The sequence below is a fragment of the Pungitius pungitius genome, chromosome 8 (genome assembly GCF_949316345.1).
Source record: "Pungitius pungitius chromosome 8, fPunPun2.1, whole genome shotgun sequence".
Classification (NCBI taxonomy): Eukaryota; Metazoa; Chordata; class Actinopteri; order Perciformes; family Gasterosteidae; genus Pungitius; species Pungitius pungitius.
In genome coordinates this window covers 13264747-13286882 of record NC_084907.1, presented here as the reverse complement: position 1 = coordinate 13286882, position 22136 = coordinate 13264747, and the positions used below count along the sequence as shown (strand labels likewise).

The window sequence follows — 22136 nt, the reverse complement described above, 5'->3', positions numbered from 1 at the left end:
TAAGCGTAACTGTAACTATGGGGCTCTTAAACCCTGTGTTTAGAGCACCTCCAGGGCAGCTTTATACCCCCCAACTGAATCCACAGTGAGTTCTACATGCAGCCTATTAATGTATAGGCAGGTATAAAATCAGGCAAAGTATAATTTCCAAGTGCAAATGTTTACTTTAAAGTTGTTCTTGTATTCTTGCAACCTGAGCAGATAAAGCGGCAGGTGTTTGCACCCGACCTGAAACACATACTATTGTATGTACAATAGTCACTGGAAACAAAACACCTTGAATCCTATCGAGTTTGTCTGCATTCACTTTGCCAGGATCATTCACTCGCTCACTTCCGCGGCAAGAAGTTGCACATTTAATTAAGCCCGGTGCAAAGACACTGGAAATGTTAAGATTCATCTTTAATCCGCGTTTTAGGTCCAAATGGTGTACGCGTGAGCGCAGAGGTGGACCTCCGTCAGCGGCTGCGCGTCTCTCCCCTATGAGTCCGCACAGGTAACATACGACATACAGTGCGTGTTCAGTCTCTGACCCGTTTTCCTGCTGTCCTATCCTATCTGCTGTGCGCTGTGGACACTGGACCCCCTCCCTCCCCTCTTCCATACCGCGCGGAGCTCGACGCGCGCAGGCACAACAGATGGTGCGGTTCTACGGGCTGCAGGAGCGCACCAGTTTGACGCAGAAGTACTTTCGTTCCTCTCAAATTCCCAGGGACGTTTAGTGTAATAGGAGTGAGGGGTGGGGGGCGGGGCGGGGGGGTCTCCGAGAGCCAACTCGACTTGGACAGTCACTGGATTCTACGCTTACAGGCGGAATTTGCTGCCAAGGTAAGTTTGGATGTTTTCTTCTTCGTTACAGCAAGATTTGGGGATCAACGCAGCTACAGAATGGTGATTTAAATATTTCAAGTGCTTTTTGTTTCTCTGATGTCGATGTTTCTAAGCCCACCCCCATCTCTAGATTTTACTATTGACGATTGTGACATAATGTATTGGTGCCTGGCGTCACTCAATAAGATGTATGATGATGAAAACATGATATTTACACCATTTGGAGGAGGACACTTCTGTTCTAGGGGTATTAGATTTATTGTAACATTATTTTCCTTAATTAGTCGCCCCCAAAAACATTTTCGTTTTGTGTTATTGCCACTTGGCAAACTTTATAGTTGCAGCATGAATCTTTAGTTCCTTCATTATATCCCAGGAGTTTACAGCCAACAGCACAAAGTCTTCACCAGCTCCACAGGCACTCATCTGTGTAAGTGCTGATGCTGCAACTCTGTGGGGGGGGGGGGGGGGGGGCTGATGCCGACATTCAAACACACAAAGACCATTTTCAGTGACTTATGCTGAGCCTCCCACGGGGAACACTTTTAATGCAAAAAAACATTCACTAGCCACTATCAGGTCACAAGTCAGCAATGTACTGGCTTTTCTCCTAAGGATGGCTGATAAAACAAACAGGACAACCTCGCTGCTCCACAGCATCATAGTTACAATACTTTTAAATATAAATGCAACTATAAAATATATGATATAATATAACGGTCATTTACTGGTCAAATTGATTGACATTTATTATTATAAATAAACTATTTACAATGAAATTCTGTGATAAATCTTTATGTAACGGCAGAGCCACCTGAGCCACACACACTTAGGGGAGGTATGGGAGCATTTCTACCAGGTTGCCGCCAGTCATCCGTTTGTCACATCTTTAAATAGGAGGGATGCACTCACGGTCACCACTGAGCTACAAGTAATGTTTTGTTCAGTCCCAGAAGAGGTCCAGACCCGCGGGGGACCCCAGGTGTTTCTACGGCCTTCAGCAGCTACGAAGTGCATCACAATGCCACGTGGGCTCGCAATTTGCACAGAATTAGACCTCCAGGGGAGAGCTACCCGAACTTCTTGTTCCATCTGCTCTCTGTGTGATGCCCTGGCGTGACAGAGAACTGTACCAATGTGCTAATACTGGTGAAATACTAAGGGCAACAATTAGGTTGCAAACAAATGGGGCTGACTAACTCCTGTAAAAAGGAAGTCTGTTCATTTGGACAATGCTCTAGATGCAGTGCAACACTCAAGGTTTTTATCAGTTTCTGCCTTCACTGGTCCTGTGGCCTCTTTGCACTGCGCTAGTATCCTTCCATCCACACGTCTCTAAGATATTCGATTTGTTCTCTTTCTTGCATTTGGCTTAATTTGCGCTCATAAAAAATGTTATGGGACCTTTGAGAGTCCTCGGCTACTAAGTGCGCCCTTTAAGAGCCACGTGACAAACATCCTTTGCGCTCTTATACACAGTCATATGTGCACTTTGCAGGGTACATGCACTAGATTCAAACACACACTGAAGCAATATTGAAGGATAAATTGTTACATACCGCATCGCTGATATCATGTGGAGAACCAGAGAGATCATCCAATGTCTGAAATACCATCATGTTTATTTACATTCACCAGTGGAGACTGTGGATACAATGCAATACCATTGGTTTGCCTTCATCGTGTCAGCTCAAGTGGATAGGGACATTTTTTCTATGTGGAGGGCAAAGCACACATTTTGACACCAAAGCAAAGGAATTGTCACCGGGGGAGGGGGCCGCTGCTGACATCGTTGGAGAGCAGGAGATGTTCCCAATGTGGGCTTTCATTATATTTTCGCCAGGGTTGGTGACAATAAGAGTAGTGGACTTTTGAGTATGAGTGAGTGACCTTTATTATAAAAGACTGGGGAGTTTAATGACTTAGGTCAGAGACAACATCCCTCAAGTGTGGAAGGATGAGATCTAAAGTAATAAGATAGGGCGGTCACCCTTTTATGAGAACTGTGGTGTTTGGACTGTGAGTGTAGTTTCTTGCTTCGAAGAGGGGAATAAAAGCGTGTAGAAACCCTGCCACGGCACAGGCTGAATGTTGTACTGACTTCATTCAACCCTTTTTCCATATATAAATATATTCCTGTGTGTCTTTTCTACGCTCAACAAACAGCCAACCATAACATAAATGAGTCTTTCTCCTTTCCAAAAAGCCTATAACTGTATCACGCTTCATAATTGTGACGTGAAGCAAAAGGGAATACAACGCCTTAAATATTGCTTCTTGCTTAGCAAACGCAACCCTGTAACCTAACAAAACCATGTAGACATTCAGTACTGCATGTGTTGAAGCTTTTCCAGCGTATCCCTGCTGCTGTCCTCACATGACCGAAGCCACTAGTAGAAAGAAGTCCGAGCCTGCCTGCAGCAACGCATTATTGGCAGCGTGTGCGCACTCTCCATTTACAAATATCAATATTGTGCTGCACGTGATAATTAAATGAGAAGTACAGTGAATACATCCTGCAGAAATACCTGTAGCATGCAGCACCTGACATTAAGCTGCTAATCTCAACATGACAGAGAAAGGGTTAGTGAAAGAGAGATGAACGCATTAAAAGTGAACACAACACATAGAGTGTTGGTTTATTGTCAACAGCATTGTACGAGTTAATTTGCGAATGAGCAGTTCACTGCCGGTTTTGTTTGAATCTTTATTTGTCAGTAATAACACCATAATACCAGAAATCTAGTAGTTTATACCAATGACAGTTAAATTCTCAATACTCAGTGTGTTATCATGGTTAAAGAACAAAAATGAATCCCATGTGCTTAAAAACACACATTCAAAAATGTAAAATGTAAAAAGATTATATATTTGAACACATCATGAAAACTCAATAAATATGAAATAAAGCAGACTTTTCCGTTTCGTGACTTTTAGTGTCGGTCAGCTCCCGACACCGAGTACGGGGCACTACTCATGCCCTCTACAGCCTGGAAACCTAATTCCTTTTGGAGTAATTACTCTGACTTTGATGTGTAAAATTGATGGAGTTTCTTTTTTAAGGAGCATTTTCCTCAAACAGCTTGTGTTAGTGAGCATCATCTACCCGATGGCCAGCGCTTCTGTTCTGGCTGGTTGCTTTTCGTCCCGGGCACCTGGGAACACGATTGTCAGTCATTAACAGTTGTATCACATTAGTTTTAATATCACGATGCACTACCCATGGGCGGATTTGGAGGAGCAACAATTCAAAAAGTAATCAGTCGTGATAAAGAAAGTACAAACATCCACAAAGCGAAAAACAACAACGTTCAGACAGGAGTGTTTTCCTTTAAACCTCATCTTTAGTCAAAGGGTTTGTTGGCGCCATGCGGCTTCAAAGGGCCACCCTGCCTGGCATCCACAAATACTACATTTGAAGGGGAATTTTAAATGAAAGTGGATTAATATTTCACCTCGACATTGATTTATGCTGCCACTGTAGACATTTTCATCTGCGAGCCAGTCGCTTATGTAAAGGCATGCAGTGACGTTACTGCGCTCTCCATCCGGCGCCGGCGTTGGATCGAATGGACCCCCTATGTGGAGCCTTGCTGTCTTCACCACGTTTCCTCCGTCACAGCTGTTATAAAGGCAGTTAATAATCAGAAGGTATCATTATTGATTTGTTGTGTTTGCTTACTGCGTCCTGAAATAATGAGATGGCATTTTCTGTTATCTTTGCTTTTCTCAGGTCACATTATAGGCATTAACTTTCTGCTTCATGCAACAAGAAACTGATGAAATGTCTTGACATTTCCAGTGATATCTTATGTTGGAAGTAAGATTGAAAGACAGACAGGCTACTGGAGATGTCTTCCAGCTCCTGTTTGTCACGTCGGCCTTGTTCTCTATCTCCTCTACATGTTTCAGGTGAAGGACAGGAGAAATCTTTTTTTCAATAAAATTGCATGACAGGCCAAGACAACAGCCAGTTGCACGAATCCAATCAACGCTGCTCCTGATGCTTATGGTGCTTTGTCACCGTGGTGACGCTGCCATGAGTTGACCCTTGAATCGTGACTTAATGGCACTCTGGCATCGACATGCAGGAATTGCTGGTAGCAGTCTTTTCCCCTAGGTAACCTTGTATGGTTGAACAGGCTTCATGATATGCGGGGTTTTGTTTTTCCGGTTTGAACTTTAAGAAGAGTGACAAGCTCAGCTTTGCTCGTTTGCGATTTTAAAAGGCACAACAGTGCAGGTTTGGCTTCTGGCTAAAATGCAGGAGGACGAGGAGAAGAAGGGGCTTGGTTGAAGAGCAGGCTACTTCTCTTAAAGACAGTACGCAGTTAGATGTGAAATCATTACGGTCTGCATCACCAAAGGGAGCAAAAAGGGTTGTCTTGTTCTTTTCTTACAAATAACACAAATTTATTGCATTTGCCCAGCAGGCTTAATCACTAACAGTAGGTTATATAATTGTTATTTGCAAATTAAAAAACCCTAAAAAAAACCAAATGATTTAAATGATTAATTTTGTGCAGAGTACATTCATTGGCATCCATAAGGATTCAGTTAAAATTTACATTAAAACAACAATAATTGACTTTCTTTGGCCCCTTGGAGGAAGCAGAAGCATATTGTGGCCATTGACATGTCATGGCAGCATTATCATTCATTTGGAGTTCAGTTTTTGTCTCCTGGATATATTATATTATAATGTTCTTTCTCTTCTTAGCTCAGGGTTTTGTGTTCACTAGCTAGTCTCTTACCTGGTGCTGCCTGCTGTTTGGTGCTGTGCAGGTCATGGTCTCTGTGTTTGTGGCTATATTTGGGGGGAAAATTAGCTCGGTGCTTATTTTGAAATTAACGCTATGAGAGTAATGTGAGTAAAACCAATACATTACTACAAAGCTCTGTAAACCTTCGTTTCATACATTGTGATCACATGGTCACTTTAAGAAGACAGGAATATTACCTTTATGGCTTTGAGATTATTCCATAAACAATACTATGAGAGCGTTGTTCCACATGGCTGAAACCTTGTGAGCAGTGTTCACAGCCCGAGTGCCCTGCTAGCCTGTATAGATCTCACAGTAGTATACAGTATAGTAGTAGTAGTAGTATACGGCAGACTGTGCTTGAGCCCCAGGCACAAACTCATCAAGTGCGTTGTGACTGAGGGAAGATATTGTTTACAAGAGCCAGATAGACGTTTATGTTTCTTCCCTGAAAGTGATTCATTAATTAGACAAAATAGAAAAATTGCCTTAAATGAGATGCAGCAATTCTGAATTGAATGAGATCCATTTCGCTAAATATAAAGAAACTGGGGCGAGGGAAAACGTTAATGAATTTATCCAATACAATATTGTTCAAAATCTTCTATCTTCACTGGCTTTTTGGAGACATTAACAAACCTCTTGGACCAAAGGACAAACGAGAAAATTCTTCCGAATTTAGCAATACACAGCTTACAACATAAACCCTGTTCCCAGGCAAATGATGCTTCTCTCTGCATTCAGGAGAAACGGTACTGTACTATGATGCCACACTCAAGGATGTTGTAACCAAGGCAACTAACAACAGGCGCAGAGAATGGTCAGATTAGCCGGTGAAGTGTGAAGAGGAAGCGTTTCACATGAAGCAAAAAGAGCCAAGTCGTCGCACATCTAGGCAGATATTACATCTGGAGCAGCCTCGTGATGCCCTGTAGAAACTCCAAAAGAACTATTCAAACACGGGCTCAAAAGGCTGAAGGCGCGTAGTCGAACAGATGAGCTCATCACGTTACAGAGACGGGTCGCGGTGGAGCTGGATGCCTCCATTAGCGGCGAGGTTTCACACCCCAGTCATTCATCTCACCACCTCCCACTGGCGTGACTCCCCCCCTCCAGTCACATGTTGTGAGTCACCTGGCACTTCACCGCTCTCCCCTGCTCACCCACTGCGGTTGGGTGAGAGCCCCTCTCTTTCTCGTGCTCTCTGCTTATGAAGCACACCGACAGCAGATTAACTCTATTGCAGCCTAGACAAAACAAGGAAACAGAGAAAGTATATCCAGACACAGACTGCTCCGATTGACTGTTTTTCTTTTTCACTCACGTGGGATGAAAGCAGCCCAGTAGAGAGTGCGGCTTGGTGGTGGGCAGGTAACTAGTGCGAGCAATTTAAAGCGATGTAAATGAGTCCCTTCAGACTTGCTCTATTGTGCCTGAACAGTTGGATGGTATTTCTGCCAAGAACATTGCTCTCACGAAGATAAAACGAGAACAGCCCCACATGTCACATGGGAAAAAACAGCTGACGGATTGGTGCCATGTGAATCAACGAGAGGGATGTTTTTTTATCCCTTTAAAACAAAAAAAACAACCAGGCACCAGGCGGAGCTTCAGGCACTAAGCTGGTAAAAGGATCATTCTCAGTGTATAGCACTGGGTTATTCAAACAACATCAAATACACAATATTTGATATATTAGCACAATATCGGTGTTGTGACGACATTTTAACGTTAATATTGTCAAATTAGTTACACAATGACGGGTTTTGGTAAACATGGATATAATAACAAAGTGGGTAAAACATCTTTACTGTAAACCAAAAAAACACTCGTGCCTTATTACAATATCTAAAATGTATTACGAAATTGAACATCTCATGTCAATACAATTTTGCTGAAACCTTTAAATATTTAATCATTTTCTCTGGACATACATGATATGTTGGTAGGAAATGGGTCCTATAACGCCATAATGACAAACAATAGATAGCATATAGCTATACATTTTAAGCTATTCAGAACAACAGACCTTTCATCTGTAAGGAGGCAGGAGACTAAACAAACAAGGGGCGAACAGAAAGGAGGCATTGGCAGCTGTGTTTGATGAAGTGAACGTCGCTGGTGTGTCCATGGATAAGATGATAATCTGGTAGAGGAGTGTGCATGATTTACAAGTCCTGTCCAGCTTTTTGCTGAGTGGATGTAAAAAAGTGTCAGGGGCTGTGCTGCTGGTGCAGGTCGGAGGCAGGACTCAAACGCAGGGTCTTCAAAGTTTCCAAAAGGTGCTCTTTATTCCAAAACAAAGCAGAAAGACGTTCACCAACGACGAGTTGACTTGACAATGACGCAACAGGGGATAATAGGCGCACAGGGCTTAAATACACTAGGGAGGTGCAGGTGATTGGAGACAGGTGGAAACAATCAGGCAATCACAGGACAAGGCAGGAAGTGAAGCTAACCCAGGGACACAAGAGACATGAAACTACAAAATAAAACAGGAACAGCAGAACCAAACCATGTCAAAAAGTTGAGAGGCAGACATGAGCTCCTTTTTCTTTGTCACCCTTCTACTCTAATGAAGCTCCAACTAAAGGAAAAAAGTAGAGAAGAGGCTCACTGCGCGGATTCAATACAAAACACTCAACTACATACAGTACGGAATGCACCGTGGCTCCAGTGATGAATCGAACTGTGCTCTGTTCCCCCTTGAGAAGAAGAAATGGGATCACAATGAGAGTGTCAAACGTGCATGAAGGCCCTGAACACTTTAAGCATGGGCTGAAATTACATTTCCTTTTTTAAGGAATTACACTTCCTGTCTTTGCAGGAAGTGCAAAAGGGTTCATCTCTGAGGAACGGGTGGGTGAAGCTGCTGGCCAGTCGGTGCTGTGATTCCACCGGGCCCATGAAGCCCAGGATCTGTGCCTACAGCGGGACGCAACACATGTACTCCACCCGGATCTGAGCGCTTCCTCCACACCACGCGGCTATGTTGCCTCTTACAGAGAGTGTGCAGTTTCACCCGTCCACGGAGACGGAGCTGTTATCTTGCATTCACACCCATTTCAAAACGTGTTAAGCCACAGCAGCGTCATTCTGTTCTCCTTGGACCTTCTACCAGCCACTTGGCCTCGTTTTAGACGATCTGCTTTACCTGCTCAGAGCGAGAACTTCAGCTTCTATCTGCTGTAATCTGTGAAGCATTTGGAAATTCAGTCTAAAGCTGACTTTGCTGGCTAAGTATCCAAAAGACACAAAACCTAATTTTCACGAACATTCTGCCAAAGGAGATTATCCAACTGGGTTTTCTCCCCCCGAGAGAATGTCTTGTAAATAGAGAGAGTCTGGAGATTTTAACAGAGCTGATTTACATTAAGCTTCTGTAGGTGGGAAAACTAGAGCGCGCTGTGCTCTAGTTTTCCACAAAAATCATTGTAAAATCAGTCATTATTAATCCTACAACCGCTGTCCTTCTCCAGCCAAAGCTTAATAAATCCCCAACATGAAATCGGTTACTATTGTCGTGTGTGATACGACACGTGAATGAACTTGCAAATGCCCTGGATGTTTCTGCCTGCAGCCTTCTCTCCGGGGGGGCGTCTGTAAAGTCGTGTGTGATCTACCCAAGCCAATTGGTCGTATTCGGTGATGATTGTGGAGGTGGACCAGCTAACTGTGATTTTACTTTGGTTAAATAATGTACAGTATTTCGCTTGCGTAGTAGAGATTACTTTTATTCTCAGAGGCTTCTCCCTGGAAATATACTGTGCGTCTGGTAATGCAGCCCCCCCCACAGCTCGCTCACATACACAGAGGAGCGCCAGGGGGGAGCGTGGCTGTCAGATCAAGGTACTGTGCTTAAGTCAGTCATCACAAACAGGCAACACACGCGGTCTGATCGGCCTCCAGGATGCACCACGGTATTATGAAGCAAGAGTAAGAGAAATGTTTAAGGTCTCAACCCAAACTGACCCACACGACCATGAAAAATACATGATTTACTACATATAAACGTGAGGCTTTTAGACAACCAGGTTCATAAATTAACTATAAATAAAATGCATTCACTGTACACCAAAATACAACCATGATTCTGGAGATATATGTTCAATAATGTAATTTTAGAACTGTAATCAATAGAATAAGACAAATGCACAGTTATGATTGTATTCAATGTAATGTAATCTACCAAAATGCATTCATGTAATACTTGATAACACAACTGATATTGACTGAGAAACATTCGAAATCCAAGCTACGTTGAACTCACCAGGAGACCACTCCCGGGGGCGTGGCCACCATTCCCAGGGGGCGTGGCCACTGACTTTCAATTCAATTCAATTCAATTCATTTTATTTTGTATAGCCCAAAATCGCAAATTACAAATTTGCCTCAGAGGGCTTTACAGTCTGTACACATGCAACATCCTCTGTCCCGAAACCCTCACATCGGCACAGGAAAAACTCCCCAAAATATGAAAAAAACCCTTCAATGGGGAAAAAAGGGAAGAAACCTTAGGGAGAACGTCAGAGGAGGGATCCCTCTCCCGGGATGGACAGACTGCAATGGATGTCATGTGTACAGAATCAACAATGTAAAAGATGTACAATACATTCAATTTCTCTAACTGAAATGATACAAGTAATTGCAAGTAGCAGAAGAGGTGTACGGCAGGACCACTGCAGGGACAACCTCCATCAGATCGAACCACCATCCACAGAGGCTTCTGTGGGGAGGGAGAGCAGAAAGATGTTGGTTTTTGATGACAGTAATATGAATCATATTTAAAGTAATGATGATGGCAGCAGCAGGTGTCAGCAGAGCCATGAGCCAGGAGTCAGAACCGGGGTCCGCACGAAACTATGATCCACGGAGACCTGCTAGGCGAGAAAGCACAAAAAACTCCCGGAAAGAAGCTTAATTAGTGATGTACATTAATAAAGCATGGATGATTGTGGGAGGAGAGAGTGAGAGTGAGAGAGGGGCTCGGTGTGTCCTAAGAAGTCCCCCGGCAGTCTAAGCCTAGAGCAGCTTAACTAAGGGCTGGTCCAGGCTAACCTGAGCCAGCCCTAACTATAAGCAATATCAAAGAGGAACGTTTTAAGCTTTATCTTAAATGAACTGACCGAGTCTGCCCCCCGGACTGAAAGTGGAAGCTGGTTCCACAAAAGAGGAGCTTGATAACTGAAGGCTCTGGCCCCCATCCTACTTTTTAAAACTCTAGGAACCACAAGTAGCCCAGCATCTATGGAGCGTAGATGCCTTGTAGGACAATACGGTGTAACAAGCTCTTTAAGATAAGACGGTGCCTCACCAGCAAGTGCCTTGTAGGTGAGGAGAAGTACCTTAAATTCTATTCTTGATTTAACAGGAAGCCAGTGCAGAGAAGTTAATACAGGAGTTATATGATCCCATTTCTTAGTTCTTGTTAATACACGTGCTGCAGCATTCTGAATCAGTTGGAGAGGTTTAAGCGATTTACAAGAGCAGCCTGATAACAAAGAATTACAGTAATCCAGTCTAGAAGTAACAAATGCATGAACTAGTTTTTCTGCATCACTTTGAGACAGGAAGTTCCTGATTTTTGATATATTCCGTAGATGAAAAAAGGCAGTCCTTGAAGTCTTCTTTATATGAGAGTTGAAGGACATATCCTGGTCGAAGAGAACTCCAAGATTTCTGACGGTGCTGTTGGATACCAGAGCAATTCCATCCATAGAGACTGTATCACGTGACAGCTGACTTCGAAGGCGCTCTGGGCCTATCATGATAACTTCCGTTTTTTCCGAGTTTAACATCAGGAAGTTGCAGGTCATCCAGGTTTTGATGTCTCCAAGACAGTCCTGAAGTCTAACAAGTTGGTTGGTGTCTTCTGGCTTGATCGATAGATACAGTTGAGTATCGTCTGCATAACAATGGAAGTTTATGCGGTGTTTTCTGATAACGTCGCCCAAAGGAAGCATGTACAGGGTAAATAGAATCGGTCCAAGCACAGAACCTTGTGGGACTCCGTGACCAACATTCGTGGTCCTCGATGATTCACCGTTCACAAACACAAACTGGGATCGATCCGATAAATAAGATTTAAACCAGCTGAGTGCAGTTCCTTTGATGCCAATCAAGTGTTCCAGTCTCTGCAGCAGGATACGGTGATCGATGGTGTCAAATGCAGCACTGAGGTCCAGCAATACAAGAAAAGATACAAGTCCTTGGTCCGATGCACACCTTTACTGATGTGTATAAATACTTGTGGGCAGCCAATGTTCCGAGTTCACTGGTTGGGACAGACAGGCACTAGGGACAGGACTCCCTGTGGCCTGTTGGTTGGAGACACCAGTGGCTCCTCAGCTGAGATGTTCTTTTTAGCACAACACCTTTTCCTTTATTAAATACCTTTGATTTTAACTGTTTATTCCAAGATGTCTTCCGTCCGTCTGGTGTTTCTTCATTTTTTGAACATAACAACTTCTTCCATTGACGTAGTAATTTAATGGATACATTTAAAGTAGAATAAAAAAGCGTTCAGGTTATCATCGTTAACTTTACTGCTGCGCCACGAAAGCAAAGAAAGGAAACAGCAGAACATACAGACAAGCGTCACATTAACTAACACAAATGGATTTAATATCATTGTTCCATTTTCTAGGCTTCTCTCCAAAGCATCAAGCATGGGAGAGAAATCTTCTCTTTGATTTCGCACCAAGCCCCTAGAGCTCTGCAGCAGTCCAACCCATCAGCTCCCCTCCCCAAGAACCTCAGAACACATTTCAAACAAGCAACAGCATGGCGGCCTGGCCGAGAAGCCCCTCTGTGCTGCTGACTTAGATTTGCTCTCTCAGGATGAAAGAGAATTTAAACGGATAATCTAAAACTGGTTATTTCAGAGAACAATGAGGAGGCATGTTTATGTCGAAATCATTGCCCCCCAACCGGTTTCCATCCGTGACTGCATTGTGCTGATTCAATATTGGTTTCCAGGATAGAAAAAAGTAAATAAGCGGTGAGTGAGACCCCCCCCCCCCCCCTCTCTGTCAAAGGCATTTTCATGCTCTCAGCTTCTTTTCAGTGAAACAATGATATAAAAAGCCTCCTCTCCCTGCTGGAGAATGGAGCCGTTCAAATTGAATGAGAAGAGAGAATAAAAGATGGAAGCAGCATGCAGTGATACGCAGAGATACGGCAGAATCTAACGCCAGCATTAGACACAATCTGCTTACTTTACACCGGGGAGAGGAAATGAAACACAGGCAGGGTGCTGCTGCAAAGAATTTGTTAAGAATAATATCGTCTATTTCTGTGCCGACAGAAAAGTTCTGTGACCAGATATATATCGGTGTATACAACTTCACAAAAACACCACAACTATTTACATGACTCCGTCCTTTCATTTTATCTTTTATTTTTTTCTCTCGGCTGTACTTTACCAAACACATTCAGATTTGTTCCAGCTGAAACATTTTCACTGGTAGAGCTACTACAGCTCATAAGCTTTCTCCTTCCCGGGCGATCTCATCTGAGATAAGAGAGTCTGAGGAGGCCGGTGCAGCCAGTGAAGACAGATGTGAATTATTTGCTTCTTCCCAGCATCCCAGCAGAAGATAATAATTCATGTAATATTAATTTTATAGCCCTGCAAATGAAGTTTATGTGAACTGAAGCAGGACGGAGCAACTGAGAGCTGGTAAGACGTTGGCTTCTGTGTTGTTGAAGAGACGCTCCATGTCTTTGACATCAAGCTCACTTCATTTTATGCTTTTAGCATGTTTTCAAACCTCGCAACATTTCTAAATGAAAAACTGCAGTTACTGCAATTAATGAACTATTTCTATTAAATTCATCTAATGGTGTATGATTTTCTTTGTAGATAAGGAAACAACATGTTTTATGTATATATAGCATGTTCATCTGGGTGAAGCTTATAGGACACATTTATTACACTGTGGATTTATTGCAGTTTTTCACCACAACTACATTTTATGACATTGCATGTGAACACAAGCTGCTGATCAGGTATTTTAATAGACACTGGCTGGCCACAGGGGATCCTTAGGGATTACAGATCCCCTGTGGTCCATTATATCAGTAGTATATGTAGGAGTGTTAATAGTACGTTATCTGAGTATAACTTTGTGTATTTGATTAGATGTTGGCACATCTCAGCAGAGCTCCTCCGTCTCCTGGTGGTTGGACTGGATCTGTCGAGCTGTATCTGTCATCTAGGGCCCTCTCCTGCATGGGACCTAAACATGACGTAAAGGTGCAGCAGTTTTGACAGCGGACGCACTTCTTTGGCTAAAATTAGGCACAGCGTCTGTACACGTTGTAAATAGGGAAGGACACAAATGTTCTTAGAACAGTGGGGGATATAAACCCACACTGTAATGCCCACATACGAGTGTGCACTCATGCATGCTCTTACACACATTGCTCCCCCCGAGGATCCGGCTGTTTTTATCAAACTAACTGGCCTGTATATGTTCTCTCCTAGTCTCTCTCTTCGGAAGGCACTTCTTACCTGAAGACCAATACTCTGAATATAGAGGCTGTACTCAAGCGCCCTCAGGCAGGTCAACAGTGGACATGCAGCCGTGGGTGGAAAGCTTGCACGGCACGATTCAGTTGTCACAGTGTTTTTTGTTTTGTTGTCCTACTTCTGCTGAATAACTGAATACTAAAGCAGTTAATGAATTTCACTGCTTGTTAGCTATTTGCTGAATTTACTCGAGCTGTGGCCATCTACATGTCTCACTGTTTTATTGTAAAGACTATTACTTGCAGTTGCAATTACTGTATGATTACAACCATTAGCTGCTTTGTTGAATTGGCCTGCTCAAAAACCCCCCTCATGTTAAATGCCAAAGGAGAGAGGTGGATGATTGTGAGTCGTGTTAAACAACCTCTGATGAAGCTGGAGCGACAAAAGCAAAGTAATGATAATAAAATACAATCAGTCATCAATTACAGTAACCTGCCCAAGACTGGTGACAACATAGACAAACTTCCTGTGTTGTTCATTGATTTATTGATCCATGAATGGCTTACCCATTTTATACATATTAATGATCAAAAGAAATTAACAAAAGGTTGAGTCATTTAACAAAAATCTTACAGCAACATTTTGAATGCATGAAAAAAAGCCTCTCCCAGTGGCAAGCCCTCCCATCATTACCATTCAAGCACTACCAGCAGCATCAGCTTCTCATGCGAAACCACAGCATCTCACTTTTACAATGTCTTCACGACTCGCAGGTTAAATAGACAAAATGGTTGTGGAATAAAGCGGGAATATTAATGTTGAAATCCACGAAGACACCCATGGGTTCATCGTGGACACACTTTGAGGACAGTTGTAGTCAGCAGAGAGACACAAAGAGAGACAATGCTTGCAGGTTGTGCATACAGGATCTGAGCATCTGAGCATCACATGACCTGCCCATTTAAGTTTGTGCTTTTTCAATGGCAGCAGGTGTAGAAAGGCCAGTGTGCTGACCGACGCCACGGCGACGTTTCAACGATACGTGTGTGTGTGATAAGAGCCCGCCGCCTCGCCCCCTGCAAGAGAGGGGGCTGCACCTTTCACTTCTCGTAAAGCGCAAGGTTGAGCCTGTGGCGTTGTTGCCATGAGTCAATCGCCAGCATAGAGGAGCTCGACTGTGTGTGAGAGAGGTGGCACAGTGGAGAGAAGAGTGAGGGCTTCCTCTGGCTCGCTCTCTGCTGATGGAGAAGCTGCTGCAGCCCTTGTCTCTTGCATTGAGGAAAGCGGAAATATGAGTCAAATTTCTCAAGAATGACAGCACATACAGAGAGTGATTACTATTTTAAGGCAACCGAATGATCATCTGGCCTCGATCACCTCCCAGAACAGTTCAAACAAAATAGAGGCATTGTAAAGCCTCCAATGCTTAAACAGTGAGGTCTGGCATGCCAATGAGAAACATAATGGATCCTGGAGAGATTGGCTGTTGGGTGTTATTGGAGCAGAGCTAAGGAGAAAGGGCTGCTTTCCCTTGCAGCACTGCTGGCCTGCAGCTGGCGTGCCTCTGATCCCAGGACACTGTTGAGCAGGCGCCCTGAGACACAGCGATTCCTCGGACCGCAAGCCCAGCAAACCGCGCTGTGGGGAAGAAGACTCTCAGGGCATGAATAATTCATTCATTGTGTTTGCGCCAACTTTTAAAAGCTTCGCCGTCATCCATATTCGGCACCTTGCTGATTGATGCAACTTTCCGTCCGTGCCGTTTTTGTCTCCCTCCTCACTTTACATCGTCTGCTGCCTCTGCGTAAAGGTGGAAACGGCATAGCGGTTACACTGCAATGTAACTAATTAGCACCCCGCCGCACATGAAAACTTTTATGTTAATATTCTCAAGCAGCCGCTTCCCCTTAGAGTCAAATGTAAAAAGTCACAATCCTTGTAAGTTGCATTAATGAGGCAATGTGGTGATGCTGCAGAAAGGGTTTTTCTTCCCCAGTAAGCTTCTTAGAACTGCTTCCATGAATACATTGAATCACCAATGAATTAATGTGTCGCAAGCCAAACTCTATACATCTAAAGTGCTTTGATTTGGTCTTCTTTGGCGGCCATTTCTTGTGAATTAGTGGAAAATATTTGGCTAACAGTGCAGCGTTCATGGTCATGTGCCAACATAATTTGTTGGCACATATACATTCATAGAGGGAATCTCGGTCAGCACTAATGTTTTGCTCTACGTTCAGCCCTTCATCTGTAAAAGTTCACTCAGAGTAGGACAGCCTTTTTCGCTAATAGGATTTTCTCTGTTATTTCACTTTATTGAACACAATAAAAATCATTAGCACGTTCACATTTGCCTGCTGTTTTATCCTAGGAGCATTAACAAGTGCAAAATGATTGCTCATGATGTTTGCAGTTGTGGCTGCATCAGCTCTACTCCATGTTATTTATGGACTGTGGCCGCCCCTCATCCGCACAACCTTCACACCTGACACCTATTCGATGTGTTGTGCACTTACACCTGAGGCGAAAGAGCAGAGACTTTAAACATCTTGGTGCGAATTACGCTTTACTACAACTTAAACTCATATGTAGTTTCCTTTCATCCATGCAAGGTCTTTAATTTCAAGTCCAACAATAACTTCTTTTCTGGTTTACTATGTGCTTGTTTCCACTTTAACAAGCAGAGTTTTATTTCACTGTTTCCCTGCTACCTGCAACCATGTGTGCTCCTTCCTCAAACCAATTACTACAGGTTTGTCGCCATGGCACCATGTCTATGTGTAAGATGTTTGTTTCCAGCAGGAGAGTCGTTCCTTGTAGGTATGAGGCTCTCCACCATCCTCAGGAAAAGAGAAGGATGCTATTTTAGATAGTCAAGATGAGCATGTTCAAAACTAAATGACTTGTGTTGTTCAAAACGCTCAATAGCGGATCAATGAAGTGCTGTGGGAAAGTGCTTTCTTCCAAATTTCCATTGGAAAGTTTTCTGTTAAAAACAGTTGCATTGGGCTGAAAGATGCAAACGTTCTCAAAGGGAAACTCCAGATCTCTGTTTTACTTATTATTGAAACATTTAATTCTATTATAGATTGATGCATTGTTCACATAATGATATGGATTAGAGCTGCTCTAAATGTAATGCTCTCAGGATAGTTGGGCACACCACACCAATGAAAGCTCTCATGCCAGAAAATCTGCAGACAACCAACTCTTAACCATGCCATTTATCTACAGCTAATTGCATAAAGGGAATGTTTGGCTGAAACCCAAAGAGCTCTATTCGGACATAACAAGAACATGTTAACATAGGGGGATATTTTGATCAATGAAGTTCAACTACATGTCGATTGATTTTACTTGATGGACTAAAATCCAAAACGTTTAGACAAGTATTCAGGAGCTCAAACCCAAGACCAAAAGGCTGCCTCTCAATGTTAAAGTTCTTTACTTTATGTGCCTGACAATCACCCAGATGCCTTTGATTCAACGTTGTTGGAGTGAAAGATTTCACACTTTCTGGATTAGAAAACGTGTTGCCAATGAATGTAGTTCATCTGTCAACTTCAGGATAAGCAGCCTGTGGTGAAAGCTGAGCATCCATCAGAATGACGTACAGTTGAAATGCCTTGTTTGGTTTGATCATACATTTAATCTCCCGCCGCTCAGTGTTGTCTAGAGTTTTGTAAATAACCTTTGAGGCTCAGCACTGCTTGGGTTTTATGCCAGTAAATGTGCAGTGGCCTGCAGTCAGCACAAGTGTGATGCACGGGGGTTTCATCTTTATTGTGCGTCCTCATTCAGTGGCTGCTGAGCCAGAAGGGGAGCGGGAGGGAAGGCGGGTGAAAGAAGGACAGAGGGAAGAGCCAAAAACGAAATGCTTAACAAAACTCCAGGTAACCACTTAGCGGGATTAGCTAACGGCTGTTCACGTTGGCAAAAGGCTTACCACGCCAAACAGGTAGCTGCCATTTCCCCGAGGCGTGCCATACAATAACAGCAGGTAAAATAATCCCCTCCACGGCTGCGATGAAACACTGACACAGTGCACACAGCCTAATCCTCAAGAGTTTCTAATCGATTTTTCTCAAGGAAACCTCATCTGCTCATGGACGATGTGCTCGCCTAACAAGTCTGACTTTTATCGTCGTCCATCTTCCTTTCTGTAAGTGTTCACTGCATCTGCAGAGAATAGCTGACCCGGGCCGGCAGACAAAGATCCGTATGATGACAGTCCGGATAAGGGGAGGGGAATCGGGGCTAGCTTTGAGATTTACCCGGTATCGTTCAAAAGTTTCAAATTCGATTCCTAGTTTCGATTCTCAGTTCGCCGGCACCGACCGGAAATAGAAACTGCTGAACACCAACGAAGAAGCGTCCACACCCCCCCCCCCGTCAGCGAAAGTGTCCCTGATTTGGGGTTGGGAGAGTTGGCAACTCCCTATGTGTGCTCTGGCTCCAAGGGCCCATCAGTGGGAGCAAGGTAACGTTTAAGTACCTGCAGCATCATACACATCATGTGTAAATGTGTTTTTGTGAGGTTTCAAAAATAAAGCTCTCTGGAGGAAAGTGTACCCCTGTTAAAATATATTCATAATTTATAATGTTTATACAATATTCAAGTTCATAGTTTGATATTTATATTGTAGTTGAAAACAGCCCTGTTAGAAATTCATAGTAAAGTTAATAAAATTTCATAGAATTAACATTGATGGAGAAGGTCAGACTATTTCCTTCAGAAAGACCCTTGGTTAGCTCATTTAAAATATCTTAAACTTAAACTTTTATGACCATGCCTCTTAAAAGAATCGGAATCGAGAATCGCTCGGAACCGGAATCGAAAGAAGGAATCGGAATCGTTCAAATTCAAACGATACCCAACCCTAGGAGGGGTGATGACAATGCTGCCATGTCGCTGGTGGTTATCAGTCCAAACAGGCCCATTATGCTGCCTACATCATATGATGTTGCCAGCATCCTGCTCCTCCCACTGCAAGTGCTTCACACATTCTTCATCCAGAAGGCAAGCGGCTCACAGAGATTCTTTCTTTTAATTTTTGGGGAGTTCATCTGGTTTTGGATGTCTCTGGATGTTTGTGTCTCCCTAGTCTGCTACTTTTTCACAGGTTTGTGATGAACCTTTTGGGGAAAAAAGCATTTTACAAAACCACATATCTGGACTCTGGATCTCATCAGATTCGTTATATTTCATCATGATGAAATATCTACCTTCCCTCTGCACAATGCAACAAGCCTCTTGTGTACTGTTATAGCCACTTGCAGAAGGATTTCCAGGGTTCTGTCGGTCTTGGACTTACTAAGAATTAGTTCCATTTAAGCCCCTGCCCCTGCAGAACTTTCCTTCCATAACTTCACCAAGCCGAGCATTTACCTCAGAGAGACATTTCCAACATACTGGGGCTCAGAGAGGGAGACGTGCAGTCAGGAGAGGCCAGCCTCTTACAAGGACTACAGAACATAGACGTGGAGGAAAAACAGGAAGTTCACTCTTGGTAATGTGCAATGTCTCCCCGCTCAGGTTCATTTCCATTGGATTACGAGCGTCTGTTTGTGGAGCTTCAGTGAACAGCGTACATAGCGCTGTACGTCTTAAGCTGACTGCTCGCATTTAGAAGAGGACATCTTTCACCCTGACCGAGGACAGGAAATAAGCATTTTTCTACTGCGGATATGTAGCTGCGTAATCTTTTTTGAGCGATGATCTGCGTTACTTTATCAGTTTCACTTACAGACCAAGAGAAAGCGCACTCATCCCATTTGCCTTTTTCCATCTTAATTGAATCTATTTCCTTCGAATGTGCAGCTACAGATTTCTGTATTTTTGTAAGCCAACCTGGAAGCAGGCAACTTGTCAGTTCTGTTTCCTCATTATTACATTTACAGGAATTCTGGCATCAATGTAAATAATTGCCTTCGTTGTTTTGAGATATTAACGGGCTCAAAATTATCCAAAATCATTTTCGATCTATTTAAAGGTTGTGATTGCATTTCCAGAAAGTAAAAAAATATGAATGTTGTTACCTCGATTTACAATGACATACACAGTAACAGCAGCTTTTATTCCTATCCCCCATCCCTAATGATGACTATGTAGGATTAATTCTACAGTAAAAGTCATTTGTTTGTTTTAACTTGAATCACCAAATGGATGAAACATTAACCATGTATAAAAAAGAGCACAACTAATGACTTGAAAATAAATGCACTTTTCCCACATCGCAGCTCTTCATTGTAAGATTGAAAGTTTTCTTTTTTGCATTCTTGCAGAGAATAGATGAGAAGATCAACTCAGTCTCATTTCATTTCAATTCAAGCTCTTTTTTTAGTCTGGGAGCATTAACCTCCTTTTAAACGTATCCGGTATCTTAGTAATAACAATTAAAGGAATCCATTTTTGGAACATTTCTTTTTTTTAAAAGCAAATAGCCTGATTTATTGTCAGATTAAGAAACCAACGCACCTTTATCAATTAACCCCAAAAACCTAGATTGTGTGGGTAATTCCATTGAGCCACGATTGACACACAAAGGCTAGTTTAATGCCCACTTGTTTTAGTTTCTGGGACAGAACCCCTCCTCTTCCCTCGAAGCACAAAAATCTCAACCACAGCCACGCTGACTACAAAACCTTTCATTCTCAGTGCAAAACAAACAAACCTGCAGTTAAGTTGCCAAAGGCTGGTCCCAAATCCCCCCCCCCATGCTATTTGAGAGAGAGACGCAGAGAGGCTGCACCACAATTAGACGTTCAACCCCTCACAGTCCTGGGGGGCCGTGCCTGTAATTGCCGGCTCCCATTTTTTATTCAAAGTGCTTAACTTATTGCAGCAGTTGCCTCGCTGTATCATATTAGCTGCTCCTTCAACTCCCCGACCCCAACGGGTTGGAACCTTTAATTCCACTGAGGAGCACCGGTACCGTCGGACCCTCGCTGTTGTATTACTTCTAGTTCGAGTTAGGCAGATTCATTCAGGGTAAGGAAGTAAAACATCTTCTGCATTGACGCTGCATCTGGTGGCTCTTTTGCATCATTACTGGATGTTTTCTTGTTTTTCCATCCCGTGTGATTATGGCCCCATGTCAGGCTCAATTGGAGAGAAATGATGAGCTTCAGGTGCGGCGCCAGGACTAACCCATGGCGCCCTGATAGATGCAATTTGATTTCTCATTCAATTCTCTCCCCATCTCTCACCACAGGTCAGGAGCGGCCATGCCGTTTGGCTGTTTAACAATCGGGGAAAAGAAGGATTATAACAATCCTTCAGAGGTGACGGATAAATATGACCTGGGTCAGATTGTTAAATCGTGAGTATTTCAACAACTTGCAACTTGCGTCACGATTTGTGTTTGCATCCCTGAAAAAGATATTAAATGCCATAAAAACGTTTTTCTTTTTCCAGGGAGGAGTTCTGTGAGATATTCAGGGCCAAGGACAAAACTACAATGAAAATGTATACCTGTAAAAAGTTCGTGAAAAAGGATGGAAGGAAAGTCCGGAAGGCTGCCAAAAATGAGATCGTCATCCTAAAGATGTAAGTTAGTCAATGCTGTTGCTTTTCTCTGGAGTCTATAGTGCATGATTTGCAAAGAGAAAAACACATGTTGGTACTTGCTTTAAATAAGAAAAGTACAGCGCTTCTCCCTTTTAATCACACAAAGCTCTGTGATCATCTAACTCTCAGGTAAAACCCACATTAGCATAAACTGGGCCTTATTAAACAATTTGTCACTGACAGCAGCCAGATTAATATGTAACTGATTTCTTCATGAGAAACCTTTCAAAGCATGAACTCGTACTCCTCTGTAAATTACCCCTCAGAAGCTTCCATAAGAGCAATGCGCACTGCTCTGGATTTTTTGTAGTGTCATCAGCAGCAGGGGGTTCGGGGGAAAAATATGATGACATTGTGAAAGGCTGGGAAGAAAAACATCAAATAATGATTTGAATTTAAAATGCTTGCAGTGGGGTATTAGACAAGATACGAAGTATTCATCTTTATATATTTGTTTATTGTTATTAATTTAACCAAAAAACAGGCACACTGTCAG

General features: G+C 43.0%; 1 protein-coding gene and 1 long non-coding RNA gene across 2 annotated transcripts in view; one reads left to right on the top strand and one right to left on the bottom strand.

Annotated features, from left to right (window-relative positions):
* Positions 1 to 430: 430 nt before the first annotated feature.
* The window catches only part of LOC119230042 (caM kinase-like vesicle-associated protein), a 29171-nt gene continuing 7465 nt past the window's right edge, over positions 431 to 22136 (top strand). The window contains exons 1-3 of the mRNA XM_037490998.2: positions 431 to 828; positions 21285 to 21392; positions 21488 to 21619. Of these exons, the coding sequence (XP_037346895.1) occupies positions 21298 to 21392; positions 21488 to 21619 (227 nt within the window). The 5' untranslated portion in view covers positions 431 to 828; positions 21285 to 21297. The remainder of the gene's footprint in view (positions 829 to 21284; positions 21393 to 21487; positions 21620 to 22136) is intronic.
* On the bottom strand, positions 2072 to 8089 carry LOC119230043 (uncharacterized). Its single transcript, XR_005121673.2, has 3 exons — positions 7624 to 8089; positions 6729 to 6841; positions 2072 to 4453 (listed from the first exon to the last, which is right to left on the bottom strand). It is a non-coding gene; the product is annotated as an uncharacterized LOC119230043 (long non-coding RNA).